Source organism: Prunus mume, linkage group LG2 (assembly GCF_029339155.1).
Source record: "Prunus mume cultivar Tortuosa linkage group LG2, ASM2933915v1, whole genome shotgun sequence".
NCBI classification, from domain to species: domain Eukaryota; kingdom Viridiplantae; phylum Streptophyta; class Magnoliopsida; order Rosales; family Rosaceae; genus Prunus; species Prunus mume.
This window is the reverse complement of record NC_142699.1, coordinates 16,572,266-16,586,008: the sequence shown is the minus strand read 5'-3', so window position 1 is coordinate 16,586,008 and position 13,743 is coordinate 16,572,266. Positions and strand designations below refer to the sequence as shown.

At 35.9% G+C, this 13,743-nt stretch overlaps 2 protein-coding genes across 3 annotated transcripts; both read left to right on the top strand.

Annotated features, from left to right (window-relative positions):
• Positions 1-856: 856 nt before the first annotated feature.
• Positions 857-3,884, top strand: LOC103320986 (DNAse I-like superfamily protein). Its single transcript, XM_008222728.3, has 8 exons — positions 857-1,318; positions 1,425-1,618; positions 1,741-1,839; positions 1,997-2,330; positions 2,485-2,669; positions 3,011-3,119; positions 3,234-3,385; positions 3,482-3,884. The coding sequence occupies exons 1-8, from the start codon at positions 1,298-1,300 to the stop codon at positions 3,732-3,734; spliced, it is 1,347 nt and encodes a 448-aa protein (XP_008220950.2). The 5' UTR covers positions 857-1,297; the 3' UTR covers positions 3,735-3,884.
• Positions 3,885-5,476: 1,592 nt separating this feature from the next.
• On the top strand, positions 5,477-9,037 carry CYCJ18 (cyclin J18). Of its 2 annotated transcripts, XM_016792009.2 has the most exons (9): positions 5,477-5,670; positions 5,768-5,847; positions 5,961-6,063; positions 6,171-6,269; positions 6,520-6,537; positions 6,626-6,696; positions 6,804-6,930; positions 7,020-7,080; positions 8,302-9,037. In XM_016792009.2, exons 1-9 carry the CDS (start codon positions 5,596-5,598, stop codon positions 8,385-8,387), a joined length of 720 nt encoding a protein of 239 aa, XP_016647495.2. In that variant the 5' UTR covers positions 5,477-5,595; the 3' UTR covers positions 8,388-9,037. The 2 variants fall into 2 exon arrangements, with proteins under 2 accessions (XP_016647495.2, XP_088900893.1); XM_089044767.1 differs by lacking the exon at positions 6,520-6,537 and having other exon boundaries at positions 5,478-5,670.
• Positions 9,038-13,743: the final 4,706 nt, after the last annotated feature.

The window sequence follows — 13,743 nt, the reverse complement described above, 5'->3', positions numbered from 1 at the left end:
ACACGACAGAATCACACAGTAGATTGTTTAATGCCATGGATTATATTAAACACCAACTTGGTGAAGTTGTGCCGGCGGCTGCAAAGAAGTTGCTCCGGGTGTCTGAGAGGGCCATGACATGATATCCAGCTAGCCGAATGCATTTAAACAGCTTTTTGGAAACATGTTTTTGTCATCAATGAGAGAGTCAACAGTACTAAATGCAACTTTTCTGGACGTTCCTTTTTGGTGTCTTCATGTGAAAGAAATATATATATTCATTTTCATATGAAACAAACATTAATGCGATTGATCCTCATCTGATCTGATTGTCTGTGCAAACTCAGGAGCCAATAAGTTTTTTCATCTTGTGTCTTGTCAATCAAAGGCTTAAGTTTCTAGTGCCTTGCTTTCCAAGCCTACTAGCTAATAAGCTAGGCATCCACTTCAGCAGTCAGTATATACAGTGTCTTGTCAGAGGCTTAAGTTTTCTAGCTAGGCCAAACCAAGTCAGTCGGCTGCTTCACCAAATACACTCGCACGTACGTTGACCTGTGCCAGAGATTTATAATTGGAAGATATTCCAAAATTGGGGCAAAGTTGACATGGAGAATTCCATAATTAGTAATAAATGATATCTTTTCAAGGTTACGTGAGCTTTCTGTGGGTAGAGATGAAAAATAAATAATAAAATACTAGCTAGCTGCTGTGATCGGGGAATAGAGGGATGGTGGGGATTAACTAAAGGCATAAGGGTGTCTCAGTCAGATAAAAAAGAGAGAGAGAGAGAGAGAGTTAATTTTCTGTTGCTCATCTGTTTTCCAATATTTATATCGGCGATATTGGACCACCCCCCACTTGCATGCACCATGGCTTAAACAATTCTGTAAAACATAAGATATCCATGCCATACGAAACAGAAATATTTCATGCCTGCAGAGACCCATGTTTTCTCATTAATCTCTCTCTCTCTCTCTCTCTCTCTCTCCAAGACAAAGCTACAACTACTCTTAGATATATATATTATATGTTCGTCGACAAGCAATGTAGCCTTCTTTTTATCGGTTGTTGCATCCTCTACCATTGAAACCATCCACGTCGCTTTAGTTAAGAGCAACTCCTCCAGCCCAACTTGCAGTGGTCTCACAGCATGCATGATTATCTCTGCATTTTCTTTTTATCTGTTTTGGCATTCTCTATCCGACCTTCTACCCTCCGTAGCACCTCTCTAGTCCAATTCGATCTTGTCCTCCCATCTACTAGTTCAATTTAAAACTAGCCTTCCTCTCTCTCTCTCTCTCTCTCTCTCTCTCTATACATGGCAAGAAAGCAAGGAGAAGTGAGCACCTCCTACTCTCTCTCTTAGGCGCCGGGTTGATTAATTTCCTCATCCACCTGCATATATATACAAAGATAATTAACATAGGTTTGTTTTCCTTAATTAGGTGATGTGGCCAAGATTAGTGGCAAACAAGATTCTACGAAAGCCATTGGGAAGCAACAACTTTGTGACAGATTTTCCAGGCAACGACGGTCCGGATGGTATAGTGCTGGAAGCACCAAGTTTTGATCAACCGTCTTCCAACTCAACGTCCACCATCTTCAATCATCACAAGGACACTAACACACACAAGTACAAGTATGTAATTACCAATTCGATATTTCTTTCCCAGATCCACCATAAATACTTAAATTTGTACTTTTCTTGTTAACTAATATATTCTTATCTCATTCGTATAATTTGGTTTTCTCTTCATGGAGGGTTTTTGTTAGTACATGGAATGTTGGTGGGGTGGAACCACAACAAGATATGAACATCAAAGATTGGATTGACACATCCTGTGACATCTATGTTTTCGGGTACGTACGAAATTTCATGAATCCAAAGTTGGATATATATATATATATATATATATATATATAGAGAGAGAGAGAGAGAGAGAGAGAGAGAGAGAGAGAGAGAGAGAGAGAGAGACACAATTAGTTGTTATGTTAAGAAGATTTTCAATGTGTCCAGGTTTCAAGAAATTGTTCCTTTGAAAGCCTCCAATGTTCTGGGATCTGAGAATAGTAGCATCTGCATGAAATGGAACTCCTTGATCAGAGAAGCTTTGAACAAGAAAACACACTACTACTCCCAAGAAAATTTGAAGCACGACAAACATGATCATGATGGAAACCCAAATATTATCGAAAGCAGCAATAATCCACGGGAATTCCACTGTATCATAAGTAAGCAAATGGTGGGGATATTAATATCTGTTTGGGTTCAAAGTAATATTCGTCCCTTTATTCGGCATCCAAATGTCTCTTGCGTTGGCTGTGGCATCATGGGATGCCTTGGAAATAAGGTACGTAAGTTTATATATACACGTACTTCATTCATTGTGATATTCAAGTTCAAGTTCTGGCATATAACTACTTTACTTGAGAAATCAATATATTACAATACTTAAATCTTAGTTTGTCTTCATTAATAATAATTTTCCTTTGGTGTGCTTGCAGGGTTCTGTCTCAGTCAGATTTCGGTTGCATGAAACAAGTTTCTGCTTTGTGTGCACTCATCTAGCTTCAGGAAGCAGAGAAGGAGATGAGAAACTGAGAAATTCTAACGTCGCCGATATATTGTCCCGAACAAGTTTTCCTAGAGGCCCTTTGCTTGATTTGCCACGAAAGATCCTAGATCACGAGTATGTTTGCTAAACTTTTGAAACGGTCCAAACAAATCGTTGTGTGCGGTTAGTTTGTTTATGCATATATGTAATATTAGTCTCCTGAATCAACGTAGGTACAAGAAAATAAGACAAGAATGTACAACTAAGCTTAAGCAACATTATTGCTTCTTTTCAACTCTGAATTTGTCGTGACAAATCAAGATCAAGTCTTAATTAAACAGAAACTGTCTATATTGTCCTTAAAATTTTGGTTTTTATTTTAAACAAGTTGACTTAATATGTAATTAAAAAGTTAATATGTATATATATTCTCAACCAGGCGACTAATTATGCGTGGTTCAATATTAATATTGCAGTCGAGTAATTTTCCTAGGAGATTTGAATTATAGAATTTCCCTTCCAGAAGCAACGACGCGATCATTAGTGGAGAGAAGAGAATGGAATGCCTTACTAAAACACGATCAGGTAGTCAAACAATTACTTAATTATTATATTCTTAATTACAATATCAATGCTAATTCTTACACCCAAGATTAATTTGACATGAATAATTAATTTTGATTGGGATTATTAATGAAGCTGATGATGGAGCTGAAAGAGGGTCAAGTACTTGAAGGTTGGCATGAAGGGGCGATTCAATTTGCTCCCACTTACAAATATTGTCCAAATTCTAATGTATACTATGGATGTCGTCCTGCAAACAGAGGTGAAAAGAGGCGCGCTCCTGCATGGTAATTGTCAGTACTCAATTAATTATATTAGATATAATTAATCTGCAAGTCACTAATTAAATTCATGATTATTAATTCATTCTTGGTGTCTTTTAGGTGTGATCGGATAATTTGGCGCGGAAAAGGATTGAAGCAACATGAATATGGTAGAGGTACATCAAAATTGTCAGACCACAGGCCTGTGAAGGCAATATTTACAGCTGAAGTTGGGGTTTTGCGAACATTGAAAGGATACCACAGCTTTTTTCTATCAGACAGATTAGACAAAATTTCAAGCCAGTTACAAGTATCCTCCGCCGATGAATTTCTATGTAAAGGTAGCACCAAATCAAGAAGCTTCAAAATTTGAGTTATATGCATAAACAAGCACTTAATTATTTTGGTTGTATAACTCGGCGGATGACTGTACAGTGAAAGTTGGTTTGTGAAAAGCTGTTTGAGGCATCCTTTCGCTTTCGCTCGAATTTTATATAAATGAATGAAGGTTTGTTTTGGTCCATCAAGCAGTATAATTAATCTAATAATATATATATATATATATATGCTGATACAAAATTAGTTGCAGATATCAATATATGATGCTCATGCTCCCCACCAGGGACCGGGGTGTTGTAACTTGTATGCTAGCTAACCCCCATGCACCCATGTATCACATGCCCTATATTTTTAATCCAACTTTCCCAATGTTTAGTGCAACCCAGGAATCAAAGTGCATCAAAATTAATTTTCGGTCTCTTTTTTTTTTAAATTTTATAAAGAAAAAGAAAAAAAGAAAAGAAAAGAAAGTGATCGAACCATATGAATATGATGATGGTATATGATTGGGCAGTTTGGATATATGAACAAAGTGGTGAGGCCATGGTTTCTAGTGGGACAGTGGGAACATCATTCTCTCAGGCATTTTCTAAGTGGAAGATCCATCATCCATCTGATCTTCGTTTCAATATAGCAGATATACCGAAGATATGATTTAATAACTACAACTTGTTCCGAAATAAATTATGGAGTTCTTTGTTTGTAGTCTACTAACTCCACACATGCGCATGCGATTCATTTTGGAACACAAATAATGGATTTAATTAAGAGAACTAGAAAAACATAGATACGTATCGCCACAATAATTCATTTCTAAATTAACTGAGGCATTGCAACTAGCTAATCTATCCAATTGTATAGAATTAACTGAAGCATTCCTCTTTTCTAAGCAAAGGCGGCGTCAACGTCGATAGAGGTAGTAACGATTGCTATGCTGGTTCGTATGTGATGTGAAAGTAGACACAACGAAACACCATTGTCGTCATGATTTAGTTGCCACTTTTGGCCTACATATACAGGGTTTTAACTCCAGTTCAGTGTTTGGAGTTACAATAATGAAAGTTACCGGTTTTTGTGGCTTGGGGTTTAGCCAGTATGACGTTATGGATTTCTTCGGTTGCTGGATAGAATATGGAGCGGTGTTCTTGTTTCTTATTCTAAGTATATTACTTATTAGGAGTTTGATGTACTTTTTATTTTAATTCTCAAGAACTCTTTAGGAGTTTGCTCTGTTTTGTATTCTAATTTTTGGTTGCAATACAGATCTGAAATTTCTATCGTTGCTCTTTGAAAATGTATTGTTAGTCTGAGTACAAGTCCTTCGAGATGCTAAGTTAAGGCATTGAATGTTTGTTGGTTTATGCGTAATTATCTTCAAATCAAATCAACATGTTGTTGTGTTTGGTCACTAGAGATGTTGTACCCATTTTGGCTCTTTTGTAGTTTTGTACTATGAGATGTTTCATCAATAAGTGCTATCGCTTTTTCAAAAATAAAAATAAGAACTTTCATGGTTCCCAATAATAACCCTCACCCATTCTCTGTTGATTCCAAGTAAGCTGGCGCCCTTACACTTGAATTTTAGACTATTGCTTATATAAATTTTTTTAATGAAAAAATCTTAGTTTGCGATCACTTTGGGCCACAATTTTTGTTGTGGTTTGCATCTTTTTTAAAACTCCTTGCGCGTGCTATGCGAGTTGTCTTTTGCTTATTTGGGCTTCGGCCCACCGTTCAAACCAAAGAAAAAAGGTCAGACTAAAATAAAAAAAACCAAAAAAATTACTAGATTTTGGCTTTTAGGATCCAGAATAAAAATGTCCCAATTTCAAAAAATGGCGCCTTGATTGATTCAACAAAGCCATAGCCACATTTCAAATTCCAGAGGCTTAGAGATGCAGAGAGGGTGCGCTTCGTCGGCTCTGCCTCTGCGAGCGCGCCTTATAGATTTTCTCATCCAATCTGCTCACGTACGTCAGTCTTTTATCTGAATTTACTTTATTTTTATAGATGAATTGATTTTGTCCTTTTAATTCCTCAAATTATCATCGGAAATGTAAAATTTAGAAACTCCAAGTTGCTCCGACCGTGAAATATACGGCGTTGTCAATTTTTGCTCATAGATTTTACCCTCGTTGTTTGTCCAGGTAAGTTCATCTTACTTTGTTTCATTTTTTATTTTTTTAGTAAAATCAATCATTTTTTGGTTCATTATTATTATTATTATTTCACTTCGCTTGACTTGCTTGTATATATAAAGATTGGAGGAACAAGGCAATGACGTGGAAAACTGGCTTTTGCAACCCCTGAGAGAGAGCAATTTGCAGTTGTTTGCGCTTGTTTCTCTATGGATTTCAACCAAAGTAGGTTCTGAATCATACTTGTGTCTCCTGCAATTTTTTTTTTTTTTTTTTTAAACTTGACATTCAAATCTCTGTGTCCATATTTCCATGTTTTATATTATTTATAGATACACACTTCTCCTTGTTTGTCTGTGAAAATATTCAAGTCTTTGGGGGACAACATTATCAAGGAACAACACTACACCATTCGAGATTACTTGGAAGCAGTAAGCCTATTCTTATAATTATGAAGTTGATGTAATTTGTAAATGGCTCTTTGCCAGCAGCTTGTCCAGTAACATAATTTTGTTTACACATAAAGAATTTAAATATTTTAAAACTCCTCAAATGTAGTGTATAGGTCTTTTTGACTCTCCAGAAGCTGTTGTCAAATAGACCCTTATAATTAAGATTTCAATAACTGCTTTACATTTCCGTTTATCATGTCACGTTGTGGTTGATCAAGTTGTTTTATAGGAGGTGGTCTTAATGCAGGTAAATTCATGAATTTCTTTTCTTTTTGTTCAATTGAATTATTTTATATTGCACTAGTGTGCTGAGAGTTGCATATTCTTAATCCAAGGTAGTGAATTTTGAGATTGGTATGAACAATAGTGCTTTTGTATACTTTGAGGAGCTTTTACTTCAATTCAAGTAAGTTTTCATTACTGTCAGTTCCGTCCATTCATGATCTGCTTGTTTTCAGGTTTACTAGCTTCATTCCAAACTCCAATACATCTTTCCTGGATTTTTGAGTTCAGGGGAGTGGCAAAGGTTGGGGAACTTGTGAACTTTGAAGCAGGCATGGACATCATGGATCTGATTTATGAAAAGGAGGAGACATCCATGCTCTATACTGATCCTCATTCTCTTGCTGCATCAATCTTGGCATGTTAAATAAGATTGAACCTTACTACTTGTAAATATAGCCAATTCTGATTTTTGTTATCTTATTTTGATTTTATATTGTTTTGCAGGTTGCTTCATATGTCATCACAGTTCCTAAACAGACGTGGGAATTTCCTGTTGTTCCCTGGGGTAAGATTTCTTATGTTCTTGATGTGCTTTTTAGGGTTTTTTTTTTCTCTTCAAATCCATTGGTTCAAATCTACACATAATTGCTAGAACTGTTTGACATATTCATAGTTTATCTTCTGCCCACAAACTGTCTAGCATCTACTAACAAGTTTGTAAAATATATTTGAAAATTCTAAAATTACCATGATGCGTGCATATTGTGTAATGGTATAACTAGTGGCATGTTAAGTACTGTTGATTTGGGAATCTATGGTATATCTGTAGACAAGGCTATACGGTTCTTCCAGTTCTACCAGAACACTCAGTTTGCTGCTTTTGTGTATTTCAGACTTGTAACAAATGCCCTGTCGTGAAATATCCAACCCATCGTTATCTCAGTTAGAAACTGATACGTTGCACCCTTCTTTTCTTCCTTTTTCTATACCTAACTTTTCGGTCTCCCTTCTCCTACTTAAGTCGTGGCAATTGGGCATGAGATTTCATTGGCCATACCCATACGTCTCAAGTAGGTTGTAAGTTTAGAGTGCTTGCTCTTGCTGGTGATGAGCCCCCAAGTAGTCACTTTATCCACTGGACCCCTAGTTCTTACGAGAGGAGAAATGTATGTAAAGATCGAGATTGACACCCTCTTTGCCTTTGTACACTGACTATTTGTCCCTCAGCAGTCCAGCCATCTCCCATTCCACAGCCTTGTTTGATCTTTGACCATCGGCCATATCTATCATCAATTTAGTGGGCCTTTGCTCATATGGTTAAGTGTAGACTAGGTATTAGGTAGGTGGAATGCTATAATGAGGGGGCGTGGGAGGGGTTCAATCCCACTAATCCAATAAGAGAGAAAATATTGGACTTAAACCTTTTTAATGATTGGATGGTTGGACTGAACCCCTCACCAAAATCCCCCTCATTGTAGCATCCCCCGTGAGGTAGGTAAGCATCGGGATGTGTTTACTTCTTGACATCTGACAACTGCTAGGACTGTTCTATCATTGCACAGATGTTGTTAAACATTCCATCAAGTTGCCATCTCCCTTTTATTGGTGCTTTGATCAACAACGGGTGGAACATTTTGCAAGCTATCTACGGTCTGATTTCAAAGTAGCAAACAAATGCTAAACAGGGGATTGGGATTTGTCATTTTGGGTTTCTGTCCGGATTGCTTGGTTGGTTGACAGTTTGACACGGAGTAGTGTACTAATTGAAATAATTTTTCTTATGCAGTTAAGTTCGTAACAGGATGCGAAGAAGAGGATATTCTAGAGATAGTCAGAGACATTCTTAAGCATGTATTGGATATTTCTTGCTAGATATAAGTTTCTCTCTCAATGTCAAGGCTGATAAGAGGGCAACGTGTCTGGTTTTGCACATCAAATAGGATTTCACCTGCTTGAGTTGAGCCTACACAAGTGACGGATGCACTTTATCCATTCCCCATGCATCTGCTGCTGGTAAATATAGCTAAAAATCATAAAATCTTTGACTACTTTTACAACTGGTTCAAAAATTCAAAAAAATTTATATATCAAGTCTTGGAGATATTGCATTGAAATTTTGGTTGATGAACAAAACGACACACAAGAAAAGAAAGTGCTTGTGTTGGAATCCAATACGAATATAGGTCGATAAAGGGATAGGAAAGTTGAAAAGATGTAAAGAAAGAGGGTGTTGTGTTGGGGCATTTCTTTTCTTCATCATATTAGGCTATTAGCACACAAGAAAGTACTTTTAAACGCACACGGCCATTTGGTTGATTTCAGTCGAGAAGTAAAGTTGCCCCTACTTTTTCCTTCCTTTCTCTTTGTTGGGGTTTGGGGGGGGTGCATTTGAAAACAAGAGAGATGCTAAAATAGCGCGTCAAGTTGTCCCCTTGCGTTGTATTTGTCAATTCAATTTGTATTCTATTATAATATTGAGTTTGGTGGAGTCTTCGATTAAATACTTGAATATTTATGTATAATTTGGTTTTGTGAAGATGAGCAAATCGTAAAGAATACCGTTAGGTCAAGTGGGCTTGGACTTAAATACGAATAATCCATGTGATTGTAGCTAATTGGACTTAATACCAATAAACCATGTGCATTTAATATAACTTATTGGAACGTTTATCACTTTTGAACTTCAATCATATTATATTACATTACATTAAAACACTGAAATTAAAACACTTCATAATTTGAGCATAATATATTCATGTTATGAACTTATGATGCAGTAGCACTATAATAATGTCTCTCTTTTCTTTTCGTTTATTTTTTGGTTATGAACTTATGATTCATGCAGATGCAGTTATATATAACAGCTTCCCCGCAGCCAAATTCGAATAATGACAATAATATCCGCTTGGAGGTTGACATTATGAAACATGGGATCTCATATATACCTATTCATTATCGAAATTACCACAATTAACAATCATGCTTGTACGAATCTCAACCTTAAAATGATGGTTCACTTTAATGTCTTTGTTTCAGGAAGGAACAAGTAATTATGAATTTCTGCTATTACATGTGGTAGGTGAATGCCTACCAAAAACCATGACAGAGACTATTAAATTATTCCCTATGAAATAAACAAACGAACTTATTTCATAAAGAAAATAAAAATAAAGAAAGGAGTTTATTGGGTTTTCAATCTTGATTTCATACCATGTCAACCATGGCTTCAACATGAAACGATTAATAAAAGATAGCTACAAAACAAAACACAATTGCCGTGAGAACACACATTAGAGAGAATGTTGCTAATATTTCTTTTGTTTTATCGTGATATGAGACTGATTGGAGAAATGAATTGTATTGTATGTGCTGGAGTCATATCATAGTGATGGATGGATAATAATTGACTCTAAATAGTCCTTAATTAAACAAGTATAGGGCATCTCCCTCAAAGCTGTTTAAGGCCACATTCCCATTAATTGTGTCGGCTAATAAATCCAAGCAACTAACCCCACAGTCACATTCATTTAGGGCATAATCGTACTTGTATTCCCCACCCAACAACCATATAATCGATAAATTCTCTTTCATTTTCTCCTTTATTTTCTTCAAGGGCAGGCACTAGCTCTGATTTTTATCAACTTTTTCTGTGGACAAGGAAGGTGCTCGCAATTGGCTTTTGTAATGAGTTTTATCTTTTTCTCCTTTTTCAATCGCCCTTTCCTTTTCTTTTCTTTTACCTAATAATAATAATAATAATAATAATAATATATAATATATGTCTCCATGTGGTAAGTCGTAGAAAATGCCCAAGACTTGTTTGGTAGCCTAATTACCGTCATCATCATTCGACACTGTACTAGTGTACCTCTTTACCAACTTCAGTACTACAGTTTGTTGAAGAATATGAGTCTCATATTGAAAATTTAACTAAATAAAATATAATGAATGATTTCACTACTAATATCACTTAGTCTTTTTGTAAAACCCTACATATACTAAGCTTAATAGATAATTAAGTTAGAAATAATATCAGTATTGTTAGCAGTGAACTGCTGACCCATCTCTCTATATTTGTATTACAAGTATATAGTTTCTATTCTCGTTGCCTAATTAACGAAAGTGGTAGAACTAATTTTTTATTATAAAGATGGGATGTATTAAAATAACAAGATTCCACACTGAGATCCATTTTCATGTTCTTTTTTAAGCACTTTTTTCCTCACTGTCTATCTATCTGACGTGAAAAGCTTTTATTTGGGCAGCGGCAGAATCGCTTGGATTATATTATTCCTACTTTTCGTACCTTTACGAAATGACAAACCTTTTTTTTTCTTTGGTGGGTGGGGTGCGCTTTCGTTCTTTAACTTATTTTATTCAAGGACCCTCCAGCGTTTAAACCAACGACTAGATAGACTAGACAATTGTTATGGATAGACAGAATAGGGCTGGCTGTAGGAGCACTGCAAAAGGAAATGCGTAGGTCACTCAACACAAGAACTAGATATATTATCCCAAAATGGGATAGTTTTTGAGATATTTCTTATGTTAATGATTTTTCTATGCATTCAAAAATGATGCAATTATGCAGGGCAGCTCGCTACATATATAAACAAGTTAAATATTATATCATCTCGGCAGACCAAATGATGGAAATAATTATTTTTTGCTTTTTGTCATTTCAAAACAAAGACAAAAGTGTAAGCAGCGGGTGATTGAGTAGTGGTATAAAGAAAGAAGAGTAATTAATCAGTGTTAGTGTTGGATAAGTAATTGATCAAGTTGCTATAGCTGTGGTGGAGAATTGAAAAACAAGTAGGAGCTGAGGGACCAGTAAGGTAACATGAGAAATTTGGTGGTGAAAGAGATAAACAAGATGGCATGGCAAATTGGCAATGGCATCTTCTTTCTATCATTGTTACGATCAATCAATCCAATCCATATTGAAAAACAGTGTTGGGTTGGGTCCATTGTCGTCCAATTTTTAATTTTCATATCCAGCTATAGTTTCTTTGTCACTGTTCTGTTGCCTTGTTTGAAGGTCGCTGGTGGTAGGTACCAAGTACCAGCAACAACTACACTCTTTCTTTATCTCTCACCATCCATCACAGGATAGCACAAGACTTTGAGTTTGAGCCATTAATTAAAATCGATTCGTTTAAATTTTAAATTATTGGAACCTAATCCACCAAACTCACTAATAATTCTTAGCCATATGTGATAATTTTATTTAATGACATATATAACTGGTAATTATGTAGGTAGATCAGACGTCAATCATTGTTGGTTTGTTAGATTAGATATGCAGATCAGGTGATAATATATTAGATCCCTACTCCATTAAGCCGGTACTTTCTAGGTTTCATTTATACAGTACAACTTTCCCATGCATTTCCTGTTGTTTTTATTAGTAATAAAATATGGCTCTTGCTCTTGGGGCAAAACATGTTCTTTATCTTCTGAAGACAAATCTAATCTAAGAACCACTGAACCAAACCACAGCAAAGCAGTCACAACACAAGCATAATACACATGCAAAGCCCCAACCAATCTCACGTTTTCCACACTCATGCGTGCGCATGGGCTTTAATTATTTATATATGTTATGTCATTTTTTAGGCTTGTACAGAGAAACGCTGAATTTTTATTTATATTTTTGGAGTTTGGAGCTAGTCCATGTCAAAGGTTGCATTCATAATATATATATGTATATGAACTTAAGTTCAAGTGTGTCCATCTCATGATAATGTAATAACTCACACCAATCAATCACCCGAGTACATAAAGGCTGTCGTCGGAAGTATTTCTGTGTTTCTGAGTTTCTGACAGACGTACCAACCATATCGATGTATTGTTTTTCCTATAAGCAACCAAACCATTTGATTTGATGCAATGCAAGGCTCATAGGTTAATTATGAATTTACCTTCAGGTACATATGCCATCATATTATATGTACAACAAGCTAGTACGATGTAAATATTCGCAAATTCGGGGGTGAATGAATGTCTTACTCGAAGACAGTGACCCACTGGTCTGGTCTGGTGTATGTAAAGCTTACCACATTATAAACATTTGAAAGATAAGGTGTGCTTGTTCAAATATCTTGCTTGCTTACCTTCTTCTTTGCCTGTAATTCAAGCAATATTCTGAACCCATTACTGGAAGTCTGGAAACCATCAATTTATAAGCTAAATATATATCAAGGAAGAAGTTTCCAACAGCAATATTGCATCTGCTTTATTTTATTTGTAAGAAAAGAAATTACCATGGTGCTGACCAGCTGCAGAAAACAATATACAACTACATATCATTTTCATGTGTATAAGGAAAGTTCAAAAGTTATATAGGTCTGTATTTCATAAATAAATAAAGAGGAGGGAATTAAAATGTCAAATATCAGCATCTTTTAGATTCTTTTTTTTTTTTTTTCTGGATTAAAACTTAACATCACGCACAGCTGTTATGATCTGAGTTGAGTCACTGTGGAGTTTGCACTCATCCCGCCACCACGCGCCTGTGCCCCATGAATTTCCAATTCCTGTTTCTGTCTGGAAACTAAACTCCACGCGCAGAAACAGATGCACTGCTTTCTCCCTCCTACTGTCTCACATGAGTCACTTCCAGAGAGAAAGAGAGAAGAATTAAAGTACATATAAAAAATAAAAAAAGAGAAACCCAAGAAATAATTTAGGCTAATGTGGCGCGCGCAGGATCAGATCCACCTGCTACACTTCCGCATTTTAGTCTAACCTCAAGCCCATATATGGTCATCTTCTTCGACCCAAAAAAAAAAAAAAAGATGGTCATCTTCTTTGTTATTTAATAATTGCTTTTGGTTTTCTTTTTTGCTTATTACTAAATAGTAAGTCCATTGCCAATAATTTTCTCTTTCTTTCACTAAAGTCTGAACCTTTACCCTAATCATTTCTCCCTCTCTCTGTTGTTTATTTTTTCTTTTCTTTTTTGTTCCGTTCCGTTCAAAGCCCATCTCCGAGATCCTTTGCTTCTTCTCATTCTTTCACATTTTCTTGAAAATTTTGAAAAAGAAAAAAAAAAGAGCTAAAGGAACTAGCTTGGTAGTAAAGACTGAAGGGAAGGCTTCAGATCTAGGAGAGCTAAGGTTGTTCGAGGCAATGGAGACATGCCCAAGTCTGTCTTGGTCTCTTGGTCTCTCTTTGACTTGAGAAACACTTATTAATACCCCTCTCTTTTACTCTCTTCCTTCTT